We start from the raw sequence: 23,762 nt of genomic DNA, 5'->3' as shown, positions 1-23,762 counted from the left end.
TCGGTGTCCAAATCACTAAGGAATAATTCCTTAGAATTATCATGGTCCATAAGGTTATTATAGTAAACAAAAACAAATTAAAAACATTTGAAAACTATACTGAAATGTTTATATTTGACAAAAAAAATAAAAAATACATAAATACATAAATTATGTTTAGTTAAAAAAAAATCTTTGGGCAAAAAATCGAATGGAGTTTTCAAGCTTTTTTTTCTAATGGGATTTTCGAGCTTCTGAATCTGGTGGGTAAATGCTACCAGTAGATGGCGCCACTATCACTGGCTGTCACTAGCTATCACTGGCTGTCACTGGCTATCACTGGCTGTCACTAGCTATCACTGGCTGTCACTAGCTATCACTGGCTGTCACTAGCTATCACTGGCTGTCACTAGCTATCACTAGCTACCACTGGCTATCATTAGCTATCACTGTCTGTCACTAGCTATCACTGTCTGTCACTAGCTATCACTGGCTGTCACTAGCTATCACTGGCTTTCACTAGCTACCACTGGCTATCATTAGCTATCACTGTCTGTCACTAGCTATCACTGTCTGTCACTAGCTATCACTGGCTATCACTAGCTAGCACTAGCTACCACTGGCTATCACTGGCTATCACTGGCTATCATTAGCTATCACTGGCTATCACTGGCTATCACTGGCTGTCACTAGCTATCACTGGATGTCACTAGCTATCACTGGCTATCACTAGCTATCACTGGCTATCACTGGCTATCACTAGCTACCACTGGCTATCACTAGCTATCACTGGCTATCACTAGCTATCACTGGCTGTCACTAGCTATCACTGGCTGTCACTAGCTATCACTGGCTACCACTAGCTACCACTAGCTATCACTGGCTGTCACCGGCTGTCACCGGCTGTTATTAGCCACCACTAGCTGTCACTAGCTATCACTAGCTGTCACTAGCTATCACTAGCCAACAGGGAACAAATCTGAGGGTGGACACGGACCGTGACTGGGTCAAGCTAGAACAGCTTGTTAAGTTGCTGGAGCCGTTCGCATTCCACACCGACCAACTTCAAACTGTCAGCCAGTTGCTGTCTGATGTGTTGCCGTGCCTTGCCTACCTTGGAGGCACGCTTTCAGTCAACTACTGTTGCAAAACCGTTGGCACAGGTCCTCCTGAAGTCACTGTGTGAGCGCTTCGCATGCATACTAAATCCTCTGCCAGCAGCCAGACTTCGATCCGACCCCTGCAGCAGCTTGCCTGATGGACACAAGTGTGTCTCTGCCACTTCGCTCAACAGAGATGGAGCCACTGATGAGGGAAGCAGAGTCTTTTGTACAAATCGGAGAGGACAACCGTGGAGCAGCAGGACCCCCAGGAATATGCTGAATCCAGCACGCATCTCGACCATAGTCCTTCAGAAATACAGCTTCCTCACATTGAAGATTGTGCCTGAGGTCACTGTTCAGCTGGAGGGTCATCCTGGCAGGGCATTAAGTGCTCTGTGTGAGCTGTGGAAATACCTGGAAGAGGTAAAGGAGGGCATGTTTTACAGAGTCACCTCTCCAGGTCTGACGGGCAAGGATGGCTGTTTATCCAAACCTGAGGCCAGTGGCATCTGGATCTGGTTTCTACCCCGGCATCTGGATCTGGTTTCTACCCCATCATCTGGATCTGGTTTCTGGCCCGGCATCTGGATCTGGTTTCTGCCCCGGCATCTGGATCTGGTTTCTACCCCGGCATCTGGATCTGGTTACTACACCGGCATCTGGATCTGGTTTCTACCCCGGCATCTGGATCTGCTTTCTACCCCGGCATCTGGATCTGGTTTCTACCCCGGCATCTGGATCTGGTTTCTACCCCGGCATCTGGATCTGGTTTCTGCCCCGGCATCTGGATCTGGTTTCTACCCTGGCATCTGAATCTGGTTTCTACCCCGGAATCTGGATCTGGTTTCTACCCCGGCATCTGGATCTGCCCCGGCATCTGGATCTGGTTTCTACCCTGGCATCTGGATCTGGTTTTCTTCCCCGGCATCTGGATCTGGTTTCTACCCCGGCATCTGGATCTGGTTTTCTGCCCCGGCATCTGGATCTGGTTTCTACCCCGGCATCTGGATCTGGTTTCTACCCCGGCATCTGGATCTGGTTTCTACCCCGGCATCTGGATCTGGTTTCTACCCCGGCATCTGGATCTGGTTTCTACCCCGCCATCTGGATCTGGTTTCTACCCCGGCATCTGGATCTGGATCTGCCCCGGCATCTGGATCTGGTTCTGCCCCGGCATCTGGATCTGGTTTCTTCCCCGGCATCTGGATCTGGTTTCTACCCCGGCATCTGGATCTGGTTTTCTACCCCGGCATCTGGATCTGGTTTTCTACCCCGGCATCTGGATCTGGTTTCTACCCCGGCATCTGGATCTGCCCCGGCATCTGGATCTGGTTTCTACCCTGGCATCTGGATCTGGTTTTCTTCCCCGGCATCTGGATCTGGTTTCTACCCCGGCATCTGGATCTGGTTTTCTGCCCCGGCATCTGGATCTTGTTTCTACCCCGGCATCTGGATCTGGTTTCTACCCCGGCATCTGGATCTGGTTTCTACCCCGGCATCTGGATCTGGTTTCTACCCCGGCATCTGGATCTGGTTTCTACCCCGCCATCTGGATCTGGTTTCTACCCCGGCATCTGGATCTGGATCTGCCCCGGCATCTGGATCTGGTTCTGCCCCGGCATCTGGATCTGGTTTCTTCCCCGGCATCTGGATCTGGTTTCTACCCCGGCATCTGGATCTGGTTTTCTACCCCGGCATCTGGATCTGGTTTTCTACCCCGGCATCTGGATCTGGTTTCTACCCCGGCATCTGGATCTGGTTTCTACCCCGGCATCTGGATCTGGTTTCTGGCCCGGCATCTGGATCTGGTTTCTACCCCGGCATCTGGATCTGGTTTCTACCCCGGCATCTGGATCTTGATCTGCCCCGGCATCTGGATCTGGTTTCTACCCCGGCATCTGGATCTGGTTTCTACCCCGGCATCTGGATCTGGTTTCTACCCCAGCATCTGGATCTGCCCCGGCATCTGGATCTGGTTTCTACCCCGGCATCTGGATCTTGTTTCTACCCCGGCATCTGGATCTGGTTTCTGCCCCGGCATCTGGATCTGGTTTCTGCTCCGGCATCTGTATCTGGTTTCTACCCCAGCATCTGGATCTGCCCCGGCATCTGGATCTGGTTTCTACCCCGGCATCTGGATCTGGTTTCTACCCCGGCATCTGGATCTGCCCCGGCATCTGGATCTGGTTTCTACCCTGGCATCTGGATCTGGTTTCTACCCCGGCATCTGGATCTGGTTTCTACCCTGGCATCTGGATCTGGTTTCTACCCCGGCATCTGGATCTGGTTTCTACCCCAGCATCTGGATCTGCCCCGGCATCTGGATCTGGTTTCTACCCCGGCATCTGGATCTGGTTTCTACCCCGGCATCTCGATCTGGTTTCTGCCCCGGCATCTGGATCTGGTTTCTGCCCCGGCATCTGGATCTGGTTTCTACCCCAGCATCTGGATCTGCCCCGGCATCTGGATCTGCCCCGGCATCTGGATCTGCCCCGTTATCTGGATCTGGTTTCTACCCCGGCATCTGGATCTGGTTTCTACCCCGGCATCTAGATCTGGTTTCTGCCCCGGCATCTGGATCTGGTTTCTGCCCCGGCATCTGGATCTGGTTACTAACCCGGCATCTGGATCTGGTTTCTACCCCGGCATCTGGATCTGGTTTCTACCCCGGCATCTGGATCTGGTTTCTACCCCGGCATCTGGATCTGGTTTCTACCCCGGCATCTGGATCTGGTTTCTGCCCCGGCATCTGGATCTGGTTTCTGCCCCGGCATCTGGATCTGGTTTCTACCCCGGCATCTGGATCTGGTTTCTACCCCGGCATCTGGAACTGGTTTCTACCCCGGCATCTGGTTCTGGTTTCTACCCCGGCATCTGGATCTGGTTTCTACCCCGGCATCTGGATCTGGTTTCTACCCCGCCATCTGGATCTGGTTTCTACCCCGGCATCTGGATCTGGATCTGCCCCGGCATCTGGATCTGGTTCTGCCCCGGCATCTGGATCTGGTTTCTTCCCCGGCATCTGGATCTGGTTTCTACCCCGGCATCTGGATCTGGTTTTCTACCCCGGCATCTGGATCTGGTTTTCTACCCCGGCATCTGGATCTGGTTTCTACCCCGGCATCTGGATCTGGTTTCTACCTCGGCATCTGGATCTGGTTTCTGGCCCGGCATCTGGATCTGGTTTCTAACCCGGCATCTGGATCTGGTTTCTACCCCGGCATCTGGATCTGGTTTCTACCCCGGCATCTGGATCTTGATCTGCCCCGGCATCTGGATCTGGTTTCTACCCCGGCATCTGGATCTGCCCCGGCATCTGGATCTGCCCCGGCATCTGGATCTGCCCCGTTATCTGGATCTGGTTTCTACCCCGGCATCTGGATCTGGTTTCTACCCCGGCATCTAGATCTGGTTTCTGCCCCGGCATCTGGATCTGGTTTCTGCCCCGGCATCTGGATCTGGTTACTAACCCGGCATCTGGATCTGGTTTCTACCCCGGCATCTGGATCTGGTTTCTACCCCGGCATCTGGATCTGGTTTCTACCCCGGCATCTGGATCTGGTTTCTACCCCGGCATCTGGATCTGGTTTCTGCCCCGGCATCTGGATCTGGTTTCTGCCCCGGCATCTGGATCTGGTTTCTACCCCGGCATCTGGATCTGGTTTCTACCCCGGCATCTGGAACTGGTTTCTACCCCGGCATCTGGTTCTGGTTTCTACCCCGGCATCTGGATCTGGTTTCTACCCCGGCATCTGGATCTGGTTTCTACCCCGCCATCTGGATCTGGTTTCTACCCCGGCATCTGGATCTGGATCTGCCCCGGCATCTGGATCTGGTTCTGCCCCGGCATCTGGATCTGGTTTCTTCCCCGGCATCTGGATCTGGTTTCTACCCCGGCATCTGGATCTGGTTTTCTACCCCGGCATCTGGATCTGGTTTTCTACCCCGGCATCTGGATCTGGTTTCTACCCCGGCATCTGGATCTGGTTTCTACCTCGGCATCTGGATCTGGTTTCTGGCCCGGCATCTGGATCTGGTTTCTAACCCGGCATCTGGATCTGGTTTCTACCCCGGCATCTGGATCTGGTTTCTACCCCGGCATCTGGATCTTGATCTGCCCCGGCATCTGGATCTGGTTTCTACCCTGGCATCTGGATCTGGTTTCTACCCCGGCATCTGGATCTGGTTTCTACCCCAGCATCTGGATCTGCCCCGGCATCTGGATCTGGTTTCTACCCCGGCATCTGGATCTTGTTTCTACCCCGGCATCTGGATCTGGTTTCTGCCCCGGCATCTGGATCTGGTTTCTGCTCCGGCATCTGGATCTGGTTTCTACCCCAGCATCTGGATCTGCCCCGGCATCTGGATCTGGTTTCTACCCCGGCATCTGGATCTGGTTTCTACCCCGGCATCTGGATCTGCCCCGGCATCTGGATCTGGTTTCTACCCTGGCATCTGGATCTGGTTTCTACCCCGGCATCTGGATCTGGTTTCTACCCTGGCATCTGGATCTGGTTTCTACCCCGGCATCTGGATCTGGTTTCTACCCCAGCATCTGGATCTGCCCCGGCATCTGGATCTGGTTTCTACCCTGGCATCTGGATCTGGTTTCTACCCCGGCATCTGGATCTGGTTTCTGCCCCGGCATCTGGATCTGGTTTCTGCCCCGGCATCTGGATCTGGTTTCTACCCCAGCATCTGGATCTGCCCCGGCATCTGGATCTGCCCCGGCATCTGGATCTGGTTTCTACCCCGGCATCTGGATCTGGTTTCTACCCCGGCATCTGGATCTTCCCCGGCATCTGGATCTGGTTTCTACCCCGGCATCTGGGTCTGGTTTTCTACCCCGGCATCTGGATCTGGTTTTCTACCCCGGCTTCTGGATCTGGTTTCTACCCCGGCATCTGGATCTGGTTTCTACCCCGGCATCTGGATCTGGTTTCTACCCCGGCATCTGGATCTGGTTTCTACCCTGGCATCTGGATCTGGTTTCTACCCCGCCATCTGGATCTGGTTTCTACCCCGGCATCTGGATCTGGTTTCTGCCCCGGCATCTGGATCTGGTTTCTGGCCCTGGATCTGGCCCGGCATCTGGATCTGGTTTCTACCCCGGCATCTGGATCTGGTTTCTACCCCGGCATCTGGATCTGGTTTCTACCCCGGCATCTGGATCTGGTTTCTACCCCGGCATCTGGATCTGGTTTCTACCCCGGCATCTGGATCTGGTTTCTACCCCGGCATCTGGATCTGGATCTTGATCTGCCCCGGCATCTGGATCTGGTTTCTACCCCGGCATCTGGATCTGCCCCGGCATCTGGATCTGCCCCGGCATCTGGATCTGCCCCGGCATCTGGATCTGGTTTCTACCCCGGCATCTGGATCTGGTTTCTACCCCGGCATCTGGATCTGGTTTCTGCCCCGGCATCTGGATCTGGTTTCTACCCCGGCATCTGGATCTGGTTTCTACCCCGGCATCTGGATCTGGTTTCTACCCCGGCATCTGGATCTGGTTTCTGCCCCGGCATCTGGATCTGGTTTCTGCCCCGGCATCTGGATCTGGTTTCTACCCCGGCATCTGGATCTGGTTTCTACCCCGGCATCTGGAACTGGTTTCTACCCCGGCATCTGGATCTGGTTTCTACCCCGGCATCTGGATCTGGTTTCTACCCCGGCATCTGGATCTGGTTTCTACACTGGCATCTGGATCTAGTTTCTACCCCGGCATCTGGATCTGCCCCGGTTTTACCCAGCATCTGTTTTCTTCCCCAGTATCTTCCCCGGCATCTGGATCTGCCCCGGTTTACCCAGCATCTGTTTTCTTCCCCAGCATCTGGATCTGCCCTGGCATCTGGATCTGCCCCGGTTTCTGCCCTGGCATCTGGATCTGCCCCGGTTTCTGCCCTGGCATCTGGTTTCTGCCCTGGCATCTGGTTTCTGCCCCGGCATCTGGATCTGCCCCGGTTTCTGCCCTGGCATCTGGTTTCTTCCCCGGCATCTGGTTTCTGCCCCGGCATCTGGATCTGCCCCGGTTTCTGCCCTGGCATCTGGTTTCTGCCCCGGCATCCCAAGCATTCGTGGAGAGAATATTCTCTGTCTGTGGACAAATGTCATCATTTACATTACATTTACATTTACATTTAAGTCATTTAGCAGACGCTCTTATCCAGAGCAACTTACAAATTGGTGCATTCACCTTATGACATCCAGTGGAACAGCCACTTTACAATAGTGCATCTAGATCTTTAAAGGGGGGGGGGGGCAGAAGGATTGCTTTATCCTATCCTAGGTATTCCTTGAAGAGGTGGGGTTTCAGGTGTCTCCGGAAGGTGGTGATTGACTCCGCTGTCCTGGCGTCGTGAGGGAGTTTGTTCCACCATTGGGGTGCCAGAGCAGCGAACAGTTTTGACTGGGCTGAGCGGGAACTGTACTTCCTCAGTGGTAGGGAGGCGAGCAGGCCAGAGGTGGATGAACGCAGTGCCCTTGTTTGGGTGTAGGGCCTGATCAGAGCCTGAAGGTACTGAGGTGCCGTTCCCCTCACAGCTCCGTAGGCAAGCACCATGGTCTTGTAGCGGATGCGAGCTTCAACTGGAAGCCAGTGGAGAGAGCGGAGGAGCGGGGTGACGTGAGAGAACTTGGGAAGGTTGAACACCAGACGGGCTGCGGCGTTCTGGATGAGTTGTAGGGGTTTAATGGCACAGGCAGGGAGCCCAGCCAACAGCGAGTTGCAGTAATCCAGACGGGAGATGACAAGTGCCTGGATTAGGACCTGCGCCGCTTCCTGTGTGAGGCAGGGTCGTACTCTGCGGATGTTGTAGAGCATGAACCTACAGGAACGGGCCACCGCCTTGATGTTGGTGGAGAACGACAGGGTGTTGTCCAGGATCACGCCAAGGTTCTTAGCGCTCTGGGAGGAGGACACAATGGAGTTGTCAACCGTGATGGCGAGATCATGGAACGGACAGTCCTTCCCCGGGAGGAAGAGCAGCTCCGTCTTGCCGAGGTTCAGCTTGAGGTGGTGATCCGTCATCCACACTGATATGTCTGCCAGACATGCAGAGATGCGATTCGCCACCTGGTCATCAGAAGGGGGAAAGGAGGCTCCAGAAACCCGTAAGACTGCTAAAGAGTCCGTCCGGGTAGGTGTTGGTTAACTATTTAACCATCTCCATTGACCCTTTTTCCACTAACTCTTTTGACTCGACACATCTCCACCCGGCACAGCCAGAAGAGGCCCGGGCCACCCCTCATAGCCTGGTTCCTCTCTAGGTTTCTTCCTAGGGTTCTGGCCTTTCTAGGGAGCTTTTCCCTAGCCATCGTGCTTCTACACCTGCATTGCTTGCTGTTTGGGGGGTTTTAGGCTGGGTTTCTGAACAGCACTTTGAGATATCAGCTGATGTACGAAGCGCTTTATAAATACATTTGATTTGATCACATATGCTGCTGCTACTGTTTATTATCTATCCTGTTGCCTAGTCACTTTATCCTTACCTATATGGACATATCTACCTCAATTACCTCGTACCCCAGCACATCGACTTGGTACTGCTACCCCGTGTAATAGGGTGTCATTTGGGACCCACCCCAACAGGGTGTATGACTGTCAGAAGTCAGGGGTAAACCTTTTTCATGCCAAGGGCTCTGCTGGGTCTATGACTGTCTAGGCCAGAGGTCAGAGGTAAACCTGTTTCATGCCTCTTTACCCAGCAAGGGCTCTGCTGGCAATGGATTCATACAGCATTTTCTAAACTCTCTCTCTCTCCTTCACCCACCCTCTCTCTATCTCTCTCTCTCTCTCCTTCACCCACCCTCTCTCTCCCTCTCTCTCTCTCTCTCCTTCACCCACCCTCTCTCTCCCTCTCTCTCTCTCTCTCTCTCTCTCCTTCACCCGCCCTCTCTCTCCCTCTCTCTCTCTCTCTCTCCTTCACCCGCCCCCTCTCTCTCTCTCTCCTTCACCCGCCCCCTCTCTCTCTATCTCTCTCTCTCTCTCTCCTTCACCCGCCCCCTCTCTCTCTCCCTCTCTCTCTCTCTCCTTCACCCACCCTCTCTCTCCCTCTCTCTCTCTCTCTCTCTCTCTCCTTCACCCGCCCTCTCTCTCCCTCTCTCTCTCTCTCTCTCCTTCACCCGCCCCCTCTCTCTCTATCTCTCTCTCTCTCTCTCCTTCACCCACCCCCTCTCTCTCTCTCTCTATCTCTCTCTCTCTCTCTCCTTCACCCGCCCCCTCTCTCTCTCTCTATCTCTCTCTCTCTCTCTCCTTCACGCCCCTCTCTCTCCCCTCTCTCTTTCTCCTTCACCCACCCTCTCTCTCCCCTCCTCTCTCTCTCCAGACCCCTAGAGAGGTGGTAGTCTGGATGGCTGTACGTCATAAACAGAAGAAAGCTCTGGAGTTCTTCGCCAGGGAGATAGCACCTGCAGGAACGGGCATGGGTAGGAGCGTAAACACACACACACATGTATACGCTCGCATTAATGTAGGATGCCCACACACAATACACACACACACTGTAAACACTGTACACACACACACACACACACACACACACACACACACACACACACACACACACACACACACACACACACACACACACACACACACACACACACACACACACACACACTGTAAACACTGTACACACACACACACACACTGTAAACACTGTACACACACACACACACACTGTACACACACACACTCTCCCTCTCCCTCTCTCTGTGCCCTAGTTGAACTCTGTATGAGTCAGTGAATGCGGGAACGAGTGTTGACGCAGAGTTACAGTAACAGCATATTGCCATATGACTAACAGGGTGCATCCCATACAGTGCACTACCATTAACCTTGAGTCCTGTGGGTCGTTTCTACTGGGCCCCTGGTCAAAAGTAGAGCACTTGGGACTAATCCACTGTCTACATGGACTGATGTTAGAGTTTATTCCTCATAATCACAACCACTAGCTAAACCATGTGTGTCTGTGTACAGTGTGTGTGTCTGTACAGTGTGTGTGTCTGTACAGTGTGTGTGTGTGTGTGTGTGTGTGTGTGTGTGTGTGTGTGTACATGGATTCCTCATAATCACAACCACTAGCTAAACCATGTGTGTCTGTGTACAGTGTGTGTGTGTGTGTGTGTGTGTGTGTGTGTGTGTGTGTGTGTGTGTGTGTGTGTGTGTGTCCAGTGTGTTTGTACAGTGTGTCTGTACAGTGTGTTTGTGTGTGTGTGTACAGTGTTTACAGTGTGTGTGTGTGTGTGTGTGTGTGTGTGTGTGTGTGTGTGTGTGTGTGTGTGTCCAGTGTGTTTGTACAGTGTGTCTGTACAGTGTGTTTGTGTGTCTGTCTACATGGTTTCCTCAGAATCACAACCACTAGCTAAACCGTCTGTCTGTCTGTCTGTCTGTCTGTCTGTCTGTCTGTCTGTCTGTCTGTCTGTCTGTCTGTCTGTCTGTCTACATGGTTTCCTCAGAATCACAACCACTAACTAAACCTCTCTCTCTCCTAGCTCCTGGACTCATGGGCATAGTTGGAGGACGACCAAGAGTGTAAGTATTCAAAAGGTATTCTCATACACGCTCACACATAGGCCTGTTATGGTGACTGTATTACCACCAAACCGCCGGTCAACGTGACCGTTTAGGCAACGTGACCGTTTAGTCACGGTAATTAGGCTTCTCCTAGCTCTGATGCTGCTGCTGGTCGTTACTAGTCTACCAAACTTGCTACCTGCCTGGTACTCTGCACTCTATTGTCCCTCTAGTCACTCTGACATCAATGCAAATGTGATCGAACATCGAATCAAACACTTCATGAGAGCCCATGACCTCATGGTACGCAACATTTCAATAGGCCAAATGCAATTGCGTGAGAGAACATTGTTGATGGCCTCTATTAAAAAGAGGAGGATCCCATCAGCTTTCTATAGGCTAGGCCTACTATATTTATTTCTCCACTTTCCTAATATTAAGCACATTGCTTATATTTACAACAGGAGTATAGCCTACCTGGATGGCATGAAAATAAACCACGGGGAAAAGCATCCTCCATTCACTATTTATGTACATAGATTACATGTAATTTTTCCCCTGTTTTGATACAGGTGCATGATAATGGTCCATTATAAAACTAAACAAATGTCACACAGATATTATTTTGTGTGTATATATAAAGACAAGATTAAATCAAGTATAGTCTGATAGGCTAATATCGTCACCCATCACCTGTGAATGATGCCCAGCATAAGGCAAGAAATAATGCCTTTTCTTTCTTTTTTTGTGACTTTTTCTAATCGTAGTCGCACACTTCATGTAGTCTAGCTCATAGGCCTGTATGTCTTAATACGATTTATATCACAAGTAAAGTGGCCAAATAAGTTCTTCAAATGAAGCACATTAACCGGTTTTATAACGGGTGTAGAGCCCAGCTGGCATACATGAGCAGCGGGTGAGTTTCAAGTTTTAGGAGAGATAATTTTCACCATAAAAAAATGCATGGAGAGTCCTGTGAGTGAGAACGACCCCATCACGTGATGGAGGGTTCTGTGAGTGAGATAGACCCCATCACGTGATGGAGGGCCATGTGAGTGAGAAAGACCCCATCACGTGATGGAGGGCCATGTGAGTGAGAAAGACCCCATCACGTGATGGAGGGCCATGTGAGTGAGAAAGACCCCATCTCGTGATGGAGGGCCATGTGAGTGAGAAAGACCCCATCACGTGATGGAGGGCCATGTGAGTGAGAAAGACCCCATCACGTGATGGAGGGTCCTGTGAGTGAGGAAGACCCCATCACGTGATGGAGAGCCATGTTCGCACTTCCTCAAATCGCTTGGAGAAAATATCCCTTCTATTTTATTCAGTTTTGTTCAATTGTATTCTTCATACTATAAAATAATATAAAATAACGCCATGGAATTCTAAGCAAATCTTGTCTGCTAAATGAACTAGTGTAGCCCACAGCCAGATCAGGACCTGCTAAATGAACTAGTGTAGCCCACAGCCAGATCAGGACCTGCTAAATGAACTAGTGTAGCCCACAGCCAGATCAGGACCTGCTAAATGAACTAGTGTAGCCCACAGCCAGATCAGGACCTGCTAAATGAACTAGTGTAGCTCACAGCCACATGGCATAGCCAGATCAGGACCTGCTAAATGAACTAGTGTAGCTCACAGCCACATGGCATAGCCAGATCAGGACCTGCTAAATGAACTAGTGTAGCCCACAGCCAGATCAGGACCTGCTAAATGAACTAGTGTCGCCCACAGCCAGATCAGGACCTGCTAAATAAACTAGTGTAGCTCACAGCCACATGGCATAGCCAGATCAGGACCTGCTAAATGAACTAGTGTAGCCCACAGCCAGATCAGGACCTGCTAAATGAACTAGTGTAGCCCACAGCCAGATCAGGACCTGCTAAATGAACTAGTGTAGCTCACAGCCACATGGCATAGCCAGATCAGGACCTGCTAAATGAACTAGTGTAGCCCACAGCCAGATCAGGACCTGCTTAATGAACTAGTGTAGCCCACAGCCAGATCAGGACCTGCTAAATGAACTAGTGTAGCCCACAGCCAGATCAGGACCTGCTAAATGAACTAGTGTAGCTCACAGCCACATGGCATAGCCAGATCAGGACCTGCTAAATGAACTAGTGTAGCCCACAGCCAGATCAGGACCTGCTAAATGAACTAGTGTAGCCCACAGCCAGATCAGGACCTGCTAAATGAACTAGTGTAGCTCACAGCCACATGGCATAGCCAGATCAGGACCTGCTAAATGAACTAGTGTAGCCCACAGCCAGATCAGGACCTGCTTAATGAACTAGTGTAGCCCACATTCAGATCAGGACCTGCTAAATGAACTAGTGTAGCCCACAGCCAGATCAGGACCTGCTAAATGAACTAGTGTAGCTCACAGCCACATGGCATAGCCAGATCAGGACCTGCTAAATGAACTAGTGTAGCCCACAGCCAGATCAGGACCTGCTTAATGAACTAGTGTAGCCCACAGCCAGATCAGGACCTGCTAAATGAACTAGTGTAGCCCACAGCCAGATCAGGACCTGCTAAATGAACTAGTGTAGCCCACAGCCAGATCAGGACCTGCTAAATGAACTAGTGTAGCTCACAGCCACATGGCATAGCCAGATCAGGACCTGCTAAATGAACTAGTGTAGCCCACAGCCAGATCAGGACCTGCTAAATGAACTAGTGTAGCCCACAGCCAGATCAGGACCTGCTAAATGAACTAGTGTAGCCCACAGCCAGATCAGGACCTGCTAAATGAACTAGTGTCGCCCACAGCCAGATCAGGACCTGCTAAATGAACTAGTGTAGCCCACAGCCACATGGCATATCCAGATCAGGACCTGCTAAATGAACTAGTGTCGCCCATAGCCAGATCAGGACCTGCTAAATGAACTAGTGTAGCCCACAGCCAGATCAGGACCTGCTAAATGAACTAGTGTAGCCCACAGCCAGATCAGGACCTGCTAAATGAACTAGTGTAGCCCACAGCCAGATCAGGACCTGCTAAATGAACTAGTGTAGCCCACAGCCAGATGGCACAGCCAGATCAGGACCTGCTAAATGAACTAGTGTAGCCCACAGCCAGATCAGGACCTGCTAAATGAACTAGTGTAGCCCACAGCCAGATCAGGACCTGCTAAATGAACAAGTGTAGCCCACAGCCAGATCAGGACCTGCTAAATGAACTAGTGTCGCCCACAGCCATATGGCATAGCCAGATCAGGACCTGCTAAATGAACTAGTGTAGCCCACAGCCAAATCAGGACCTGCTAAATGAACTAGTGTAGCCCACAGCCATATGGCACAGCCAGATCAGGACCTGCTAAATGAACTAGTGTAGCCCACAGCCAGATCAGGACCTGCTAAATGAACTAGTGTAGCCCACAGCCAGATCAGGACCTGCTAAATGAACTAGTGTAGCCCACAGCCAGATCAGGACCTGCTAAATGAACTAGTGTAGCCCACAGCCAGATCAGGACCTGCTAAATGAACTAGTGTAGCCCACAGCCAGATCAGGACCTGCTAAATGAACTAGTGTAGCCCACAGCCAGATCAGGACCTGCTAAATGAACTAGTGTAGCCCACAGCCAGATCAGGACCTGCTAAATGAACTAGTGTAGCCCACAGCCAGATCAGGACCTGCTAAATGAACTAGTGTAGCCCACAGCCAGATCAGGACCTGCTAAATGAACTAGTGTAGCCCACAGTCAGATCAGGACCTGCTAAATGAACTAGTGTAGCCCACAGCCATATGGCACAGCCAGATCAGGACCTGTTAAATGAACTAGTGTAGCTCACAGCCATATGGCACAGCCAGATCAGGACCTGCTAAATGAACTAGTGTAGTCCACAGCCATATGGCATAGCCAGATCAGGACCTGCTAAATGAACTAGTGTCGCCCACAGCCACATGGCATAGCCAGATCAGGACCTGCTAAATGAACTAGTGTAGCCCACAGCCAGATCAGGACCTGCTAAATGAACTAGTGTAGCCCACAGCCAGATGGCATAGCCAGATCAGGACCTGCTAAATGAACTAGTGTAGCCCACAGCCAGATCAGGACCTGCTAAATGAACTAGTGTAGCCCACAGCCAGATCAGGACCTCCTAAATGAACTAGTGTAGCCCACAGCCAGATCAGGACCTGCTAAATGAACTAGTGTAGCCCACAGCCAGATCAGGACCTGCTAAATGAACTAGTGTAGCCCACAGCCATATGGCATAGCCAGATCAGGACCTGCTAAATGAACTAGTGTACCCCACAGCCATATGGCATAGCCAGATCAGGACCTGCTAAATGAACTAGTGTAGCCCCACAGCCAGATCAGGACCTGCTAAATGAACTAGTGTAGCCCCACAGCCAGATCAGGACCTGCTAAATGAACTAGTGTAGCCCACAGCCATATGGCATAGCCAGATCAGGACCTGCTAAATGAACTAGTGTAGTCCCACAGCCAGATCAGGACCTGCTAAATGAACTAGTGTAGCCCACAGCCATATGGCATAGCCAGATCAGGACCTGCTAAATGAACTAGTGTAGTCCCACAGCCAGATCAGGACCTGCTAAATGAACTAGTGTAGCCCACAGCCATATGGCATAGCCAGATCAGGACCTGCTAAATGAACTAGTGTAGCCCACAGCCAGATCAGGACCTGCTAAATGAACTAGTGTAGCCCACAGCCAGATCAGGACCTGCTAAATGAACTAGTGTAGCCCACAGCCACATGGCCTAGCCAGATCAGGACCTGCTAAATGAACTAGTGTAGCCCCACAGCCAGATGGCACAGCCAGATCAGGACCTGCTAAATGAACTAGTGTAGCCCACAGCCAGATCAGGACCTGCTAAATGAACTAGTGTAGCCCACAGCCAGATCAGGACCTGCTAAATGAACTAGTGTAGCCCACAGCCAGATCAGGACCTGCTAAATGAACTAGTGTCGCCCACAGCCAGATCAGGACCTGCTAAATGAACTAGTGTAGCCCACAGCCAGATCAGGACCTGCTAAATGAACTAGTGTCGCCCACAGCCATATGGCATAGCCAGATCAGGACCTGCTAAATGAACTAGTGTCGCCCACAGCCATATGGCATAGCCAGATCAGGACCTGCTAAATGAACTAGTGTCGCCCACAGCCAGATGGCACAGCCAGATCAGGACCTGCTAAATGAACTAGTGTAGCCCACAGCCAGATCAGGACCTGCTAAATGAACTAGTGTAGCCCACAGCCAGATCAGGACCTGCTAAATTAACTAGTGTAGCCCACAGCCAGATCAGGACCTGCTAAATGAACTAGTTTAGCCCACAGCCAGATCAGGACCTGCTAAATGAACTAGTGTAGCCCACAGCCAGATCAGGACCTGCTAAATGAACTAGTGTAGCCCACAGCTAGATCAGGACCTGCTAAATGAACTAGTGTAGCCCACAGCCAGATCAGGACCTGCTAAATGAACTAGTGTAGCCCACAGCCAGATCAGGACCTGCTAAATGAACTAGTGTAGCCCACAGCCAGATCAGGACCTGCTAAATGAACTAGTGTAGCCCACAGCCAGATCAGGACCTGCTAAATGAACTAGTGTAGCCCACAGCCAGATCAGGACCTGCTAAATGAACTAGTGTAGCTTACAGCCAGATCAGGACCTGCTAAATGAACTAGTGTAGCCCACAGCCAGATCAGGACCTGCTAAATGAACTAGTGTAGCCCATAGCCAGATCAGGACCTGCTAAATGAACTAGTGTAGCCCACAGTCAGATCAGGACCTGCTAAATGAAGAAGTGTAGCCCACAGCCATATGGCACAGCCAGATCAGGACCTGCTAAATGAACTAGTGTAGCTCACAGCCATATGGCACAGCCAGATCAGGACCTGCTAAATGAACTAGTGTAGCCCACAGCCAGATCAGGACCTGCTAAATGAACTAGTGTAGCCCACAGCCAGATGGCATAGCCAGATCAGGACCTGCTAAATGAACTAGTGTAGCCCACAGCCAGATCAGGACCTGCTAAATGAACTAGTGTAGCCCACAGCCAGATCAGGACCTGCTAAATGAACTAGTGTAGCCCACAGCCAGATCAGGACCTGCTAAATGAACTAGTGTAGCCCACAGCCAGATCAGGACCTGCTAAATGAACTAGTGTAGCCCACAGCCATATGGCATAGCCAGATCAGGACCTGCTAAATGAACTAGTGTACCCCACAGCCATATGGCATAGCCAGATCAGGACCTGCTAAATGAACTAGTGTAGCCCCACAGCCAGATCAGGACCTGCTAAATGAACTAGTGTAGCCCACAGCCATATGGCATAGCCAGATCAGGACCTGCTAAATGAACTAGTGTAGCCCCACAGCCAGATCAGGACCTGCTAAATGAACTAGTGTAGCCCCACAGCCAGATCAGGACCTGCTAAATGAACTAGTGTAGCCCACAGCCATATGGCATAGCCAGATCAGGACCTGCTAAATGAACTAGTGTAGCCCACAGCCAGATCAGGACCTGCTAAATGAACTAGTGTAGCCCACAGCCAGATCAGGACCTGCTAAATGAACTAGTGTAGCCCACAGCCACATGGCCTAGCCAGATCAGGACCTGCTAAATGAACTAGTGTAGCCCACAGCCAGATCAGGACCTGCTAAATGAACTAGTGTAGCCCACAGCCAGATCAGGACCTGCTAAATGAACTAGTGTAGCCCACAGCCAGATCAGGACCTGCTAGATGAACTAGTGTAGCCCACAGCCACATGGCATAGCCAGATCAGGACCTGCTAAATGAACTAGTGTAGCCCACAGCCAGATCAGGACCTGCTAAATGAACTAGTGTAGCCCACAGCCAGATCAGGACCTGCTAAATGAACTAGTGTAGCCCACAGCCAGATCAGGACCTGCTAAATGAACTAGTGTAGCCCACAGCCAGATCAGGACCTGCTAAATGAACTAGTGTAGCCCACAGCCAGATCAGGACCTGCTAAATGAACTAGTGTAGCCCACAGCCAGATCAGGACCTGCTAAATGAACTAGTGTAGCCCACAGCCAGATCAGGACCTGCTAAATGAACTAGTGTAGCCCCACAGCCATATGGCATAGCCAGATCAGGACCTAACATAAGGATTGACTCAGAGTATGCTATTCTGTTCTTCTGAAATAAACTACATTTTCTTCATATCATGTTTCTTTAGACCTGTCTTAAATAAATAATGGATGTATTGGGATGCTGTAGGCTATATTACATGGATTTATTAGACTTTTTAAAATGTAGATTTTCCAAAGGTCTGTATCAGTGGCTTGAAGGCTTCTGTGTGGAATCCAGGAGCTGCTCAATGTGTTTATGTTCATTAACGGTCAATTACCGTGGAAACCGGCTGTTATTTTGCTTGACCAATCACCGTCAGTGACCAATCACTGTGACCAATCACCGACTGACCCCATTTCCTGACTGCCACACAGCCCTTCTCTCACACACGAACTACTCCCATGTTGTATTTGAGGTGGGTCTTTTCAGGACTGTTTTTATCATGTCTTTTTGCAGCTCACCGGTTCTGAAACCTTTCTTCTTCATGCACTCAAAGTCTCAGCTGAAGGTAACGTCTTCTCAATATTAATCCTCGTCGATACTGATCAGATTAATTGATCGATTTGCTGGTATATTAATTGATGGGTTGATTTATTGATCGAAACAGATAATTTATTTATGGTTCGTGTAGATTGTTTTATTTTAGTGGTCGATAGACTCTAACTGATTATATTCATTGGTTGCTGTAATCATTCATTGTTTATCGATGACGTCGCTGCAGGTGGACGTGCACATTGGTGGAGAGCACGCCGAGACGCACACTGAGGCGGAGTCAGACTCTGAGGCTCCGCCCCCAGCGGAGGAGAAAGCTGTACCTGTCGCAGGTACGCCATCACCTGGTCTCCACACAATCCCCCTAGTCCTCTACACACTACTCACCCCCACCCCCCCTTAGTCCTCTATACACTACTCAACCCCCCCTAGTCCTCTACACACTACTCAACCCCCTAGTCCTCTATACACTACTCAACCCCCCCCTAGTCCTCTACACACTACTCAACCCCCCCTAGTCCTCTATACACTACTCAACCCCCCTAGTCCTCTATACACTACTCAACCCCCCCCTAGTCCTCTACACACTACTCAACCCCCCCCTAGTCCTCTACACACTACTCACCCCCCCCCTAGTCCTCTACACACTACTCAACCCCCCCCTAGTCCTCTACACACTACTCAACCCCCCCTAGTCCTCTATACACTACTCAACCCCCCTAGTCCTCTATACACTACTCAACCCCCCCCTAGTCCTCTACACACTACTCAACCCCCTAGTCCTCTATACACTACTCAACCCCCCCTAGTCCTCTATACACTACTCAACCCCCCCTAGTCCTCTATACACTACTCAACCCCCCCTAGTCCTCTGCACACTACTCAACCCCCCTAGTCCCCTACACACTACTCAACCCCCCCCCCTAGTCCTCTATACACTACTCAACCCCCCCTAGTCCTCTACACACTACTCAACCCCCCCCCTAGTCCTCTACACACTACTCAACCCCCCCTAGTCCTCTACACACTACTCAACCCCCTAGTCCTCTACACACTACTCAACCCCCCCCTAGTCCTCTATACACTACTCAACCCCCCTAGTCCTCTATACACTACTCAACCCCCCCTAGTCCTCTACACACTACTCAACCCCCCTAGTCCTCTATACACTACTCAACCCCCCCTAGTCCTCTATACACTACTCAACCCCCCCTAGTCCTCTACACACTACTCAGCCCCCCTATTCCTCTACACACTACTCAACCCCCCCTAGTCCTCTATACACTACTCAACCCCCCTAGTCCTCTACACACTACTCAACCCCCCCTAGTCCTCTACACACTACTCAACCCCCCCCTAGTCCTCTATACACTACCCAACCCCCCCTAGTCCTCTACACACTACTCCACCCCCCCTAGTCCTCTACACACTACTCAACCCCCCCAGTCCTCTATACACTACTCAACCCCCCCAGTCCTCTATACACTACTCAACCCCCCCCTAGTCCTCTACACACTACTCAACCCCCCCTAGTCCTCTACACTCTACTCAACCCCCCCTAGTCCTCTACACACTATTCAACCCCCCCTAGTCCTCTATACACTACTCAACCCCCCCTAGTCCTCTACACACTACTCAACCCCCCCTAGTCCTCTATACACTACTCAACCCCCCCCTAGTCCTCTACACACTACTCAACCCCCCCTAGTCCTCTACACACTACTCAACCCCCCCTAGTCCTCTACACTCTACTCAACCCCCCCTAGTCCTCTCCACACTACTCAACCCCCCTAGTCCTCTATACACTACTCAACCCCCTAGTCCTCTATACAGTACTCAACCCCCCTAGTCCTCTACACACTACTCAACCCCCCCTAGTCCTCTACACACTACTCAACCCCCCCCCCCCTAGTCCTCTACACACTACTCAACCCCCCCTAGTCCTCTACACTCTACTCAACCCCCCCTAGTCCTCTCCACACTACTCAACCCCCCTAGTCCTCTATACACTACTCAACCCCCTAGTCCTCTATACAGTACTCAACCCCCCTAGTCCTCTACACACTACTCAACCCCCCCCCCTAGTCCTCTACACACTACTCAACCCCCCCTAGTCCTCTACACACTACTCAACCCCCCCCCCTAGTCCTCTACACACTACTCAACCCCCCCTAGTCCTCTACACACTACTCAACCCCCCCTAGTCCTCTATACACTACTCAACCCCCCCCTAGTCCTCTACACACTACTCAACCCCCCATAGTCCTCTACACACTACTCAACCCCCCCTAGTCCTCTACACACTACTCATCCCCCCCCTTAGTCCTCTATACACTACTCAACCCCCCTAGTCCTCTATACACTACTCAACCCCCCCTAGTCCTCTACACACTACTCAACCCCCCCTAGTCCTCTATACACTACTCAACCCCCCCTAGTCCTCTGCACACTACTCAACCCCCCTAGTCCTCTACACACTACTCAACCCCCCCCAGTCCTCTACACACTACTCAACCCCCCCTAGTCCTCTATACACTACTCAACCCCCCCCCCTAGTCCTCTAAACACTACTCAACCACCCCCCCCTAGTCCTCTATACACTACTCAACCCCCCCCTAGTCCTCTAAACACTACTCAACCCCCCCTAGTCCTCTACACACTACTCAACCCCCCCTAGTCCTCTATACACTACTCAACCCCCCCTAGTCCTCTACACACTACTCAACCCCCCTAGTCCTCTATACACTACTCAACCCCCCCTAGTCCTCTACACACTACTCAACCCCCCCTAGTCCTCTACACTCTACTCAACCCCCCCTAGTCCTCTCCACACTACTCAACCCCCCCTAGTCCTCTACACACTACTCAACCCCCCCCTAGTCCTCTACACACTACTCAACCCCCCCTAGTCCTCTATACACTACTCAACCCCCCCTAGTCCTCTATACACTACTCAACCCCCCCTAGTCCTCTATACACTACTCAACCCCCCCTAGTCCTCTACACACTACTCACCTCCCCCCCCCTTAGTCCTCTATACACTACTCAATCCCCCTAGTCCTCTATACACTACTCAACCCCCCCTAGTCCTCTATACACTACTCAACCCCCCCTAGTCCTCTATACACTACTCAGCCCCCCTATTCCTCTACACACTACTCAACCCCCCCCCCCTAGTCCTCTGCACACTACTCAACCCCCCTAGTCCTCTACACACTACTCAACCCCCCCCAGTCCTCTACACACTACTCAACCCCCCCTAGTCCTCTATACACTACTCAACCCCCCCCTAGTCCTCTAAACACTACTCAACCACCCCCCCCTAGTCCTCTATACACTACTCAACCCCCCCCTAGTCCTCTAAACACTACTCAACCCCCCCTAGTCCTCTACACACTACTCAACCCCCCCTAGTCCTCTATACACTACTCAACCCCCCCCTAGTCCTCTACACACTACTCAACCCCCCCTAGTCCTCTATACACTACTCAACCCCCCCTAGTCCTCTACACACTACTCAACCCCCCCAAGTCCTCTACACTCTACTCAACCCCCCCTAGTCCTCTCCACACTACTCAACCCCCCCTAGTCCTCTACACACTACTCAACCCCCCCTAGTCCTCTACACACTACTCAACCCCCCCTAGTCCTCTATACACTACTCAACCCCCCCTAGTCCTCTATACACTACTCAACCCCCCCTAGTCCTCTATACACTACTCAACCCCCCCTAGTCCTCTACACACTACTCACCTCCCCCCCCCCTTAGTCCTCTATACACTACTCAACCCCCCCTAGTCCTCTATACACTACTCACACCCCCCCTAGTCCTCTATACACTACTCAACCCCCCCTAGTCCTCTATACACCTACTCAGCCCCCCTATTCCTCTACACACTACTCAACCCCCCCCCCCTAGTCGTCTATACACTACTCAACCCCCCCTAGTCCTCTATACACTACTCAACCCCCCCCTAGTCCTCTATACACTACTCAGCCCCCCTATTCCTCTACACACTACTCAACCCCCCCCCCCCCCCCCTAGTCGTCTATACACTACTCAACACCCCTAGTCCTCTATACACTACTCAACACCCCTAGTCCTCTATAAACTACTCAACCCCCCCTAGTCCTCTATACACTACTCAACCCCCCTAGTCCTCTACACACTACTCAACCCCCCCCTAGTCCTCTATACACTACTCAACCCCCCCTAGTCCTCTACACACTACTCAACCCTCCCCCTAGTCCTCTATACACTACTCAACCCCCCCCCTAGTCCTCTACACACTACTCAACCCCCCCCCCCTAGTCCTCTATACACTACTCAACCCCCCTAGTCCTCTACACACTACTCAACCCCCCCTAGTCCTCTATACACTACTCAACCCCCCTAGTCCTCTATACACTACTCAGCCCCCCTAGTCCTCTACACACTACTCAACCCCCCCCTAGTCCTCTACACACTACTCAACCCCCGCTAGTACTCTATACACTACTCAGCCCCCCCTAGTCCTATATACACTACTCAACCCCCCAGTCCCCTACACACTACTCAACCCCCCCTAGTCCTCTATACACTACTCAACCCCCCAGTCCCCTACACACTACTCAACCCCCCTAGTCCTCTATACACTACTCAACCCCCCTAGTCCCCTACACACTACTCAACCCCCCCCCTAGTCCTCTATACACTACTCAACCCCCCCTAGTCCTCTATACACTACTCAACCCCCCCTAGTCCTCTACACACTACTCAACCCCCCCCTAGTCCTCTACACACTACTCAACCCCCCCTAGTCCTCTATACACTACTCAATCCCCCCCTAGTCCTCTATACACTACTCAACCCCCCCTAGTCCTCTATACACTACTCAAACCCCCCCTAGTCCTCTATACACTACTCAACCCCCCCTAGTCCTCTACACACTACTCAACCCCCCCTAGTCCTCTACACACTACTCAACCCCCTCCCCCCTAGTCCTCTACACACTACTCAACTCCCCCTAGTCCTCTACACACTACTCAACCCCCCCCTAGTCCTCTACACACTACTCAACCCCCCCCTAGTCCTCTATACACTACTCAACCCCCCCCTAGTCCTCTACACACTACTCAACCCCCCCTAGTCCTCTATACACTACTCACCCCCCCCCTAGTCCTCTATACACTACTCAACCCCCCCCTAGTCCTCTACACACTACTCAACCCCCCCTAGTCCTCTATACACTACTCAAACCCCCCCCCCTAGTCCTCTACACACTACTCAACCCCCCCCTAGTCCTCTATACACTACTCACCCCCCCCCCCTAGTCCTCTATACACTACTCAACACCCCCCCCTAGTCCTCTACACACTACTCAACCCCCCCCCAGTCCTCTACACACTACTCAACCCCCCTAGTCCTCTATACACTACTCAACCCCCCCTAGTCCTCTACACACTACTCAACCCCCCCCCTAGTCCTCTATACACTACTCAACCCCCCCCTAGTCCTCTATACACTACTCAACCCCCCCTAGTCCTCTATACACTACTCAACCCCCCCCTAGTCCTCTATACACTACTCAACCCCCTAGTCCTCTACACACTACTCAACCCCCCTAG

General features: G+C 51.7%; 1 protein-coding gene across 1 annotated transcript in view; it reads left to right on the top strand.

The window, feature by feature from the left end:
- The window catches only part of LOC129865972 (uncharacterized), a gene marked incomplete at its 5' end in the record, with an annotated part of 121,753 nt that overhangs the window by 5,605 nt on the left and 92,386 nt on the right, over positions 1-23,762 (top strand). Inside the window, 4 exon segments of the mRNA XM_055939098.1 lie at positions 9,407-9,506; positions 10,575-10,614; positions 18,120-18,171; positions 18,385-18,487. Of these exon segments, the coding sequence (XP_055795073.1) occupies positions 9,407-9,506; positions 10,575-10,614; positions 18,120-18,171; positions 18,385-18,487 (295 nt within the window).

Source organism: Salvelinus fontinalis, chromosome 11 (assembly GCF_029448725.1).
Source record: "Salvelinus fontinalis isolate EN_2023a chromosome 11, ASM2944872v1, whole genome shotgun sequence".
NCBI lineage: Eukaryota > Metazoa > Chordata > Actinopteri > Salmoniformes > Salmonidae > Salvelinus > Salvelinus fontinalis.
This window is presented reverse-complemented; position numbering and strand designations above follow the sequence as displayed.